This window comes from Aptenodytes patagonicus, chromosome 1 (assembly GCF_965638725.1).
Source record: "Aptenodytes patagonicus chromosome 1, bAptPat1.pri.cur, whole genome shotgun sequence".
NCBI classification, from domain to species: Eukaryota; Metazoa; Chordata; class Aves; order Sphenisciformes; family Spheniscidae; genus Aptenodytes; species Aptenodytes patagonicus.
In genome coordinates, this window is record NC_134949.1 from 88,743,330 (window position 1) to 88,754,775 (window position 11,446).

At 43.9% G+C, this 11,446-nt stretch overlaps 1 protein-coding gene across 3 annotated transcripts; it reads right to left on the reverse strand.

Moving 5' to 3' along the window:
- Positions 1 to 679: 679 nt before the first annotated feature.
- Positions 680 to 11,211, reverse strand: HAO2 (hydroxyacid oxidase 2). Of its 3 annotated transcripts, XM_076348002.1 has the most exons (8): positions 11,143 to 11,211; positions 9,333 to 9,485; positions 8,421 to 8,572; positions 7,293 to 7,576; positions 6,706 to 6,921; positions 4,547 to 4,705; positions 2,806 to 2,875; positions 680 to 984 (listed from the first exon to the last, which is right to left on the reverse strand). In XM_076348002.1, exons 2-8 carry the CDS (start codon positions 9,461 to 9,463, stop codon positions 929 to 931), a joined length of 1,068 nt encoding a protein of 355 aa, XP_076204117.1. In that variant the 5' UTR covers positions 9,464 to 9,485; positions 11,143 to 11,211; the 3' UTR covers positions 680 to 928. The 3 variants fall into 3 exon arrangements, with proteins under 3 accessions (XP_076204117.1, XP_076204137.1, XP_076204127.1); XM_076348022.1 differs by lacking the exon at positions 2,806 to 2,875; XM_076348012.1 differs by lacking the exons at positions 680 to 984; positions 2,806 to 2,875 and adding an exon at positions 3,399 to 3,532.
- Between the last annotated feature and the right edge of the window lie 235 nt (positions 11,212 to 11,446).

The window sequence follows — 11,446 nt, forward strand, 5'->3', positions numbered from 1 at the left end:
CTTGGACAGGGAAGGGATGAGCACAGATTTCTGTTACCTTGGATAGCAAGGTTTTATGCTGCTCTATGCTGGCAGCAGGTGCACCGCTGTCTCTGCACCATCTTCCGAGAGCAAAGGCCATGCGCTGCTCGGGTGGTGCCAGCAGCTCCTGCCCGCCCCGTCAGCCTGCGCTGGCCGTGCTCATCCATGGGCAGAGACCAGGGCACTGGGTGAGTTATTTATGCACTGCCACAAACTTGTGCTGTGCTCTGAGAATGTATAGGTAGGTCCTGACCGCTGTTCAGATGAGTTTGCCGTGCAAATTAACTGTGTAGTGAAGGAAGATGCTGTCTTGGCAGGGAGCACAGGGTGTTGCTTTTGTTACTAGTGATTTCATTGCTCTGCATTTAGAAGCAGTGGGCAAGACCTGCCCCCACCTCCAAAGTGTAGCTGGGGTGCCTGTTAGCTGATGCATCTTGTTTCTGTATCTGCTATGAATGCATCCAGGAAAGCCCAAGCTATGGTAGATATCAGCCACAGCACTTACTGCCCTGGAGCAGGAAAGGTGTGTAGCTTGAGTTGCAGTCAGACTTGGTAGGACAACCAAGTGGAAGAAGCAAGGGACATAGTTTTCCATGTCTGGCTGCCTGATGTAACAGAGTTTGGGAGTAAGGCCCAACACAGGTAATGCCACGGAACAGCCAGTTTAAAGTAAATGTATTTAAGCAAGTAAAAATCACCCGAAGTGTTAAAGAACTCATTGATCTCAATAAAAGCAGAGAATGGCCTTTGCTAACACGGAGCCTTTCCTAATCTCCTCGGAAGTTTCCTGAAGGCCTTATCAGATACTTATTGCACATTCAACGTTTGCATCTCCTTTTTCCCTCTTCAGTCTGGTTGGGAGCTCAGCGTGAGCTGCCTCTGTTTGGTGGGCGTTGCAGCAGGCTGTTCACAGCTTTGAGAACTGTACTAGGTGTTGGCCAATCTCTGAGACGCTGGCACAGCCTGAAATAAATAAAGAAATGAAACATGTTGATGAGAGAGAAAGGTCTGTGGATGAAACTTGGAAGGCCCCCTCTGAGTCATGGTCTAGTCTTGTATGAGCCATGTGGGGATAGGCTGGTACTTCAACAGCTCACCCACAGGAGCCCTACTCCTCAATGGCATCTTCAGCCTTGAGGTTAGGCACCGGGCTTCCCGCACAAGAAGAGTTAGAGACATGAAAAAAAAGGATCCTTATAACAAGCGGAGCAGGGAGCCATCTGATCCAGCCAGAAGTGAAAGGTAGACAGAAAAGACACAGGGATTGCCGTCTGTCAAGTGACCAGAGGTGGAGATTTGCATTGCTGTTTCATTTGGTCAAATCTGGGTGGAATTTCACAGCCCTGCCAAAAAGGTCCCAACCTGCTACTCTTGCCAAGTTCAGTGCCCTTTTGCATGTAAAGTGTGAGAGCCTCCTGGAAAGAAACCTTGCAGGAATCTTTACTAGCTGAAAAAGTAACCCGAAAAACCAGCCTATTAAGAAATGCCCAACAGGATTTCAGTTCCAGTCTTGCAGTCAGCATTGCTATCCACTTGAGTTCATGGTCACTAGAGCATGAAAATCTTTAAAACACAATTTGAAGTGGGATAAGACCCTTTGCTGATGTCTGAATACTTCTGCACTGGATCTGCATGTCATACTTGTTCAGTTTTGGGCCCCTCACTACAAGAAGGACGTTGAGGTGCTGGAGCGTGTCCAGAGAAGGGCAACGAGGCTGGTGAGGGGTCTGGAGAACAAGTCTTATGAGGAGCGGCTGAGGGAACTGGGGTTGTTTAGCCTGGAGAAGAGGAGGCTCAGGGGAGACCTTATCACTCTCTACAACTACCTGAAAGGAGGTTGTAGCGAGGTGGGTGTTGGTCTTTTCTCCGAAGTAACAAGCGATAGGACGAGAGGAAATGGCCTCAAGTTGCACCAGGGGAGGCTTAGATTGGACATGAGGAAAAATTTCTTCACTGAAAAAGTGGTGAAACATTGGAACAGGCTGCCCAGGGAAGTGGTGGAGTCCCCATCCCTGGAGGTTTTTAAAAGACGTGTAGATGAGGCGCTTAGGGACATGGTTTAGTGGGCATGGTGGTGTTGGGTCGACGGTTGGACTCGATGATCTTAGAGGTCTTTTCCAACCTCAATGATTCTATGATTCTATGATTCTATGTGTGAAACTGGAGTTTGCACTGGGCTGTGCAAATTTGCTGTTCAGTGAGGGGGTCAAACATGGCAGCTACAGGTAGGAGCAGAAGTGAGAAACGCAGAATGAGGAACAACAGTAAAAGCTTGGAGGAGACACGGAGGCTTTTAAAGCATGTGTGATGCAAAGATTTGAACCTGCACCAACAGACTGTATTCTCTAATATACAGAGAAAAATTCTGCATCCATTTTTTCCAAAATTTTCATGCAGCAGAAATATTGGTTGCATTTTACCCTGGTAAACATTAAATTAAATACTGAAAAACATATGCTGTGATTCGCGGCAGAACAGAAATTCCAAGTTTTGCTCAGCTCTACTTAGCAGTTTTGCATCTCTTTAATTGGGTCAGAAACCTACTTTACTTTTTTTTTTTTTTTTTGCTTTAACCTGCTTCGTCCTTGCAAGCTTCATTGCTATGGCACCTGAAATGCCAAGTGGTTTCACAGGAAGCAAAGAATCACCTTTAATATTGCAACTAGAACCAGCACAGCTCACGTGTTCCCTTTTTGTGACCCATCCATCAGACTTCTGATTTTAGATGGCTTGCATGCAGAAACCTCTGTATCACCAGTTACAAACAACCTGCAAAATGCTTACCAGCTAAGGCCATCGACAAACGAAACTCATCCTGCAAAATTCTCAAAACGTCTTGAAGACCTTCTTCACCCTGCTCCAACAAAGAAAGCAGTCAGGGTAAAAGGAGCACTGGCACAAAGCAGTGCTGCAGGATGCTTGCACCGTGAGAGCTGGGACAGTCCCTTAAGTCAGTGCCAATTCCAGTCTCTCATACAGATGAATGATTAAAATAATATGATGGATGTGCTCAGTTCATCACAGATTAATTTAGATGCTTTTCCTTTTGTGATACATCTGAACAGGGAAAGAAAACAAAGCTGTTTTTCACTTCTGACATTTTCTAGCTGTTTTTTTTTTCTTAGCTTTCAGTTAACCGCCACCAATGGGCTTGTTTTAAAATGTCAAGCCTTACAATGCTGACAGTATTTTATGAAGTAATGAGAGTTTTATATATGGTACAGCTTTAAAAACTTCAGTTTACTCAGATACCAGACCAAATCTTTAAAAATAGTACACTGTGTGTTCTCCTCTGAGCAAGTGACACCAAGAAGCTCAAAACCCAATAAAATGTACATATGAGTTTGATCTTACTGTAAAATATTGGAGGATTTTTTTCTTCTTCTTTTAAATTTTATTTTTATTTCTTGCAATAAAGAATGCTTTGGGTGCAGACAATGTCAGTGCTTGTTCTGCCCTTCCTCTCTTGTATGCTAGGGTAATGCCACTGAGATACATCTTCAGGTATATGCTGTGGAATATAATATCAAAGCAAAGTTGAACTCAAAATTCGCATCTCCTTTCTGTTTGCATTGTGGAAAAAATGCAGGCAACTCACAGCAACACCCTTTTCACGTTAGGCCCTTTTTCTCTGTTTACTGGCAATAGAAACAGTGCTGCCAACTCTTCCAGGTTTCTCAGAAGATTCACGTGATTTCTTGCTTAAAGCCTAGCTACTGGAATCCACAGCAACCACACCACTGGACAGGAGTCTCATTTAAAAGATAGGAAATGTTTCTACACCATAAAAATAAATATTTTTTATTCTAGAGAAAAGCTTGAAAGCTCCAATGCAGAGGCTAAAAAGCAAAAATTTAGCAAAGCAAGCAACTGGTATAATTACATTTTAATTTTAATTATATTATGTTAACCTTCTGCATCAGAGGCCTAATTCATGACTGGATCATAGAAATATGCTAGTAGTTAAGAAGCAGCAAAGCTGCAACTGAGATAGTAGTGGCACGCTCAGGCACCTACAGGACATGGTTGTGCTCAGTCTTGTCCAAAATGTTTCAGACATTGGTGGGACGGAGTTCTATATGTATTTCTGATGAATTCATAACACCGCTATGAAACTGCTATATCAAAACCATATATTGTTTCCAAGTAAGCTGACAGCAAATAAAATTGTCAGACTCATCTTTGTGGAAAATAAGCCCGCCTCCAATTTTCAAAAGCACTGATGGTCCTGAGGCCTACAGTATTTTAACACCAAACTGCAACACCAAGAAATCAGGTCCCACGAAACAATGTTATCAGCTTCAAAATCATATTTGAAATTATGAAATTCAGTGGTATTTTTAAGTCACAGAAAATGTCTGGGTTTGATTCAATTTGGGGTGTTTCCACTTACAATTCAGCAAAACCAAAAAAAAAGGGTAAGATTCTTCACTGGTGAAAACTGTCTCTACGACTTTTAAATAATAACAACAGAGTGTTGGAGAATATGAGAAGACAACATGCAAACTGAAAGCTCCTTACTCACCTTGTAAGCCAGACCCCACAAAGCTGGTCTTCCAATAAAGACGCATTTTGCTCCCAGTGCCAGCGCTTTTAATACGTCACTTCCTTTTCGTATTCCACCATCTAAATAAACTTCAACTCTGCCTTGTACTGCCTCCACAACCTCAACCAGAGCATCAATCTGCAAAGAAGCAGCCACTCTCACCTTGAGGTCAGCTTTTGTTTCCAAGAGAAAGAGGAGATATTCCAAAGAGACAGGCAGGGATGCAATGCTTTAATAGCGTACCTTCTCGAAATGAAATGTGACAATGCATCACAAATAGTTCGGCACCAGAAGCTGCAGAATAAAGTGCAGCTCCCTGTTCTGTTTGCCAGATAGTTAATTCCATTTTCCAGTGCCTTGCTTATGCTGATATTCTTTGCTAGCACTTCTGATAAGTGAAAAAGTAACATTTTGCACTTGCTTTCTGAAAGATTTTAGAAATAAATTTCAATGGAAATAATTGTCGTTAATATCTTACTGTCATTTGAGACAATGATGAATGATAGAAATGTTTGTAAAAAAGGCTGATGTCAGCCTGTAAATTCCTTGTTACTGGTAAGAACAGTGTCTCCCTTGGAGAAAAGCATAATCTCTCTCCCCAAATCCTGTGGTGGGTTTGGAGAGCTGACCCCTGGAAATATCTTTTTTCCCGTGGGTGTTCTGTGTACACTGAGTGCATTTGCCAGTGCATTCCTGCGAGGACAGAGTTTTCTTCTGTGCTTTCTCCTGCTACTGTCCAAATTGCCTAAACTTACATTTCAAGCTAATCCTGGTGACCATCAGTCGAAAGCCTCCTCAAACCCCCTAAAGCATCTATGAAGGATTTCATTTGCTATGTGGTACAGTCAATGTATCATTTCCTCCAGGCTAACTCTCCTGATTCCCTAAGGTCTTTTCTGTAGAGCACAGCGCGGTGCCAGGCTGGTAGTGCAGGGCAGTACCACGCAGAGGCGCTGGCTCTGGTCCCAAAGGCAGTGTAACCAGTGGCAGGACATTGCAGTGGACCTAACTAACTCTCCCTCACAGCAAACCCAAAGGTCTCTTTTCTGCGGTCTCCTATACTCTTTTGCCTTCTTTTCATCTTTTTTAAGTAGAGCAGCTGTAACTAAGATTACTAAGTAGATTTTTCCAATTGGTCATAATTTTTTTCAGAATTTCAGACTGAAAACTTTCAGGCTGAAATTTTCCAGGAGTAGCTCGCCAAGAGCAAGGACAATAGCTTCTGCTGCCAGGCTTGGTACCAGAGGAGTAGCAGAGCTGAACTAGGTATCTACTGGTCTGTCTGTGTATGTAAAGAAACTTCTAAGGTAGAATAGCAGTTTAATGTGAATGCCATTTCCATTATCATGTCTTTAGCATTTAGATTTTTTTTTTAATCATTATTGTCAGCCTTGACATAGAATAGAAGAGAATTCCCTCGTGCCTGTTTTTATTTTACAGAGGAAAACAGAGAAAAGAAAGTCCGTAAGATACTATGCAATATAGAACTGTAAAAGAAGAACAACTGGAAAAATTGACAGAAGCCAAATTAAAGCAGTGAAATACACATGCGTCCAAACAACCCACAATTTCTTTGTACAGATTAAAAAGTGGGGGAATTTTTCTCCAGATAAGTTATCCTTTTTCTGGCTCATGAAAGTCAATAAATTCCCATTTAGACTTGAGTCTGTAAATACACAAGCAGACCTCTCACTAAATCTAGCTGCATTGTTTGTGCATGTTTTGGCAGATGTGAACAATGAGAATACATTATGCTCTCATTTGTACATTTTTGGTTCCAGAGCTTCGTTTTATTTTTGCTGCAGTGTGCAAAGAGTACGTGTGCACTGCACCAGCTAATGAAGACATAGGCAGAAAACTTTTACTAACTTAGGCCAGTAATTTATCTGCAGTTATGTGGGTTCAGTGCTGCTTATAGGACCCTCCCAAGAAGCTGAGAAAATACTTCAGTGGGTAGCCCATGCCAAGGCATGCGTCTTACCAGTTTAAAGCTAAAGTACATCTGCACACATCCACAGCCACGCAATGAACACACAAGCCCACCAGAAGCATATATACAAAGACGAGCATAGATACACCCAGGTTAGCGCAAATGTGCATACAATAAACACTCATGGGACATCTGTTTTCTCACTTACAGTGGCAGATCCTCCATCCAGTTGCCTTCCACCGTGATTGGACACAATAATTCCCTGAACTCCATGTCTCACTGCCAGCTCTGCATCTTCTTTCGTCAAGATGCCTTTGATGATGATGGGCAGGTGGGTCAGGCTCCGCAGCCAGTAGATATCGTTCCAGGTGACCGAAGGATCCAAGCTGTTGGGTGGCAGTCCGTACTCAGAATGGTCATCTCCCTACAGCCATAGGACAGAAGGAAACCTCATCTGAGCTGTAACAATACAAAGGCCCCTTGAAGTCTTTCCCTGCCCTAGAACAGATTAATTAAACTTGCTAACAGACATGTTCATCAGCTCTGGAAAGCACGTGTCTCCGGAGCAGAATAATTCCGATGGGGATGGAGATCAGTGTCTCTAAGGCAGCTGGACTGGGATTTTGAAGCCAGAACCCAGGCTGGCAGGAGGGCAAGCCAGGACGCTGCAGAACCAGAAGGGGAGAAGATACGCCCTGGGTACAGCAGATGCCAAAGCAGCAGTTACCCAGTGGTTTTTGTCTCATGTGGTACACGCCAGCGCGATGAATGAAAGGACGGGCTCATTTTACAAACCTCAAAGGCTCCTTCCAAGTTCTTCAGTGTCATGTGGGGAGGAAGGCGGAAACCATTGCGGACATCGTCACGTCTTTTGCCCGTGTAGGGCAGATCTGCGGTGAGGACGAGGCCCTGGAAACCCAAGGCCTCTGCCCGTTGGACCAGCTGCTGGGAAACTGCCCTGTTGCGGTGGATGTAGAGCTGGAACCACCGGAGGCCGCCGGGGGCAGCTGCAGAGATCTCCTCCAGCGTGCAGGTGGAGTACGTGCTGGCAATGTAACAGGTGTTCATTGCTTTGGCCGCTTCAGGAGGTATTGGAAAATAATCAGAATCAAGGTCATTTGAACAGTCCTGCCAGACACCAGGTACAAAAGTTTATTATATACAGTTTGCAGAGAACACCTGAACTCCTGTTTTACTTATATCCTACCAAACACAGTGCTCTACCAATTGGCAAATATGCCCCTGGGGTTAAAAATGGCTATATTTACCATGCACTGTTGTAGGATCCTGGTTAAGAAGGCAGGAAAGGGAGAGGTAATTTACTAAGTGGTGCTTTCATTTTGCAACTATTTTTTTTAAAAAGCATGAACTTTATCTTTATGACTCTGTCCTTGCAGGAATGCACTGGCAAATGCACTCAGTGTACACAGAACACCCACAGGAAAAAAGATATTTCCAGGGGTCAGCTCTCCAAACCCACCACAGGATTTGGGGAGAGAGATTATGCTTTTCTCCAAGGGAGACACTGTTCTTACCAGTAACAAGGAATTTACAGGCTGAGTCCCATCCACCACTTTTATGTCCTATCTAGAGCCCACAGCACTGAGGACCTGTGTGATCCTCGGTGTACACCAGAAATATGTCCACAGTCTCTGTCTTAAGTTTGCAACAGCCTCCACAGGGCTGATATCTCGTAACAGCGGTAGCTGGAGAAGTAGAGCAATGTTTATACGGCTTCCCACGCACTCTGTGTCACCAGACCCAGGTGGGTCATCCACAAAAAGGGGTGTCCGAAAGCGGGAAAGGAGTTTGCCCCTTCAAGCCTGAAGATTTTGCTCAGTCACACTTCAAGTCATCCTAACAGCTTCCTGAGGCTTTTCCACAAACCCCTTTTTGCTACACGGCAACAAAGCAGAAGAGTACCTCTGGCTGTGCTTTTCTCTCCATCAGGCCATGCTAGCTGGTGGAAGCCAGTAGGGGCGATTCCTACAGGAAAGCTGATTTCAGTCCCCAGGAGCTTAGTCCTAATGTCCATCACAGATACGTCCCGCAGCATACGTGGCCGGAAACGAATTCTGTAAGGTAATAGAAACCCTTCAGGATGGTAGCTGTCCAGTGGCTTTTCTGAAGTTTCATGGAAACCAGGTCTTCATTGACCTATTGCAATGCAGGAATCTGAACCAATAAAGAAAACAGCATATAACAAAGGCTCTTTGTCCTTTCTGTTTGCTTTTAGAGGTCAGTTCAGCCAGCAGTTCAGCCACTTCCACTTTTCATTAATCCCATACTCCTGCTCACTGGCCACGGTACATCATTTCTGCATTTCCCACTTCAGCTCACCAGCCCTTGTTCTCCCACTGTCCATCCCACAGATTCCTTCTACTTGTAGCCCAGTCCCAGGCCTCTGCCTTCCACTCCACCATTCACTGTACATTGTGACTGCCCTCAGTGTCTGCAGCATGTTCCCCAAATTCCATACTACTTACACTTAGGCTTCCTACTGTTCACCAAATGCTCCCTATTGCATCTCATTCTACGTAGCCACTCATCCCCTTTCTTTGCACATCATACCATACCTACCATACCATACCAACCATACCATACCATACCATTTGCCTGGACCCTCATCATCCATTATGCCTCATACAATCTATGTCATATTCAGACTAGCATCAGAGCATACAGCGTATGTCATTCAGATAAGTGCCTTCTGCTTGGGGACCACCATGAAAGGGCAAGGTGTAAGGACTCTTGGCTTGTGAAGTCCAAACACTTGCACAAAAACTTAGTTTAAAAGCTTCCGGTACAGCACCCCTCATTTCCTCCTCACATTACCTTTTATATGCCAGGATGTTTTCATCTCGGGTGCAACAGTCATCTGCTCCAGCTGCAAAAAAATCCCAAGCAATCTTGGGTAAATACTTTTTAGCATAAGCTTCGAAGTCTGAAAGACACACCATAGCCATAGCTGAGAGAGGCTCTGGGAACCTTGAAGAAAAGAATAACACGGAGCAGAAATTAGATCCCTGAAGTGTCATTCTCTCTTCCAGGGACTCTAATGTCACTTAATACAAACCTTGGACCCATCTGTCTCGTAGAAGAGTTGCTGAGAGGTTGTCCCAGTCTATCTTACCATTCATCCTCTCCCCTAGTATGAGGAAAACTTGCAGATGCAGCCATAAAAGTAGGAAGAAGCTTGCATCTCTGTGCCTCTCTTTATTCTGTCTTAATGAACAGAAACCCAAAGAGGACATTTTCGGTCCTCTGCTATTTTAAGACACAGCAGTCGTATAATTCTGTCATAAATTCCATCTTAAAACTAGCTGGGTTATTTGTTCCACTAATTCTCCTCAAAGGTTGGCCCAAAACATCATTTGCTGGATTGCCCCTTAGGACGGCTCCCTGACTGAACAATTAGTTATGGAGTGCAGTGACTAAATTCAAGCTCATAAAATCTGGAAGCAAGTAAATACGTAGTCTACATCTAACCTGCTCCAGCATGAACGCATTGTAAAACTATGTCCAGACTCTGAGTGCAAGTCACTGTCAAGGCCAGAGCTGCGGAAAAACAAAGTATTTTCTACAGATCTTCATTTCTCTTCTGTAACAAATATCTTCTGGGTGTTTGCATTACATACTGCGGCACTGATACAGGCTAAAAAAGGAGCATATAAAGTTTGGACAAACTATGAGAAAACACTGGCAAAAAGCAAATTCCACAACATGAAACATGATTCTGAGAACTACCCTCAATCTTTCAGGGAACAGGAGTGACGTTGTGTGTCCCAGATGTCTAATCAAACCAACATAAATGCTGCCTAGCAAATGCCTGCACTTACATGCTTTTGAACCAGCCAGGACTAAAAGCTATGCATATTAATGTTTTAGCAAACCATGCCCATGTGCGAGGAAACATGTACAAGACACAGACAAAATCAATTTGCTAAATCGTTTGTTGCAATTACTTCCGCAGCTCTGATTAAAATAGGCATTTTGCAAGGTATATGAAAACATGAAGTTTTAAAACAGCTGTGGTTTGGGTCTAATTTTTCTAAAAATGTACAGGAAGAAGTAAATATCCTAGTTTTCAGGATTAGCCTCCCACCGCAAATTAGCAGGGGTTGCAAGCTTCACCAAAACCAGTCCCATGTGTCCGATGTTGTACACTTCTGGCACAGATAAACACATAGGTTATGTACACAGATCCAACCTGTCAAACTGCAGACATGGATATGTCTCACTGAGGTGCCTGTGTAGACACCTGAAAATTAGGACTCATAATTCTCTGTTAGCAAAGAGCCAAAGGTGAGGGGCTCATTGGAAGATGAGGTGTGACTGATTTCTTCAGTATTGTTTTGTCTCCTCTGACAGGCCTCAGGTAGCAGGTGGTAAAAGTATCCCAAGCCCTCTCTGTATGCCTTCAAGACATCAAGCACTGCTGATAGCACAAGTGTTCATATGTCATACACCATGGTATACCGTAAACCACGTATCATGACTTCTGCTTTTCCGACTGTTAGAAAGGTCAAAGCCAGCAAGCACAAAAAGATAAACCAAGTCCTTTCGCGGCAGAATAAATGGGAATTTCAAACAACCCAGGCCCAGTCCTCATTGTGTCCCAATTCAGACCTCAGTTCAGACTTACCCTGGGTTTTGGGGACAGCTGCAGGAGGTGAGATCCTCTCCTTCAAGTTCGTCTGCAGACAGGATGTAGAGGTCTTTTCACTCAGTAGCTGCTGTTTTTTCTGGAGTCAATAAGCAACCACCAGAGATTAAAGCTCAAACCTGCAGTAAACTTTGTACTGTTTGTATAACAGTAACTTTGTTTTGCTACCAGATGATTAAAAGTTCCTTCCAAAAACATGCATCACCTTGTCAGCAACGTGATTGCTTGGGACACAGCACTGGAGCTGTGCTCTTCGGCAGCGGCTGAAGGGAAGCAACAGTAT

Coding starts and splice junctions, on each gene's coding strand:
- HAO2 (XM_076348002.1), bottom strand. CDS start 9,463: ATGGCTATGGTGTGTCTTTCAGACTTCGAAGCTTATGCTAAAAAGTAT. Junction 2,876..4,546: donor TGTGGGGTCTGGCTTACAAG/GTGAGTAAGGAG, acceptor TTGTTGGAGCAG/GGTGAAGAAGGTCTTCAAGA. Junction 985..2,805: donor TTTGTCGATGGCCTTAGCTG/GTAAGCATTTTG, acceptor TATTTATTTCAG/GCTGTGCCAGCGTCTCAGAG.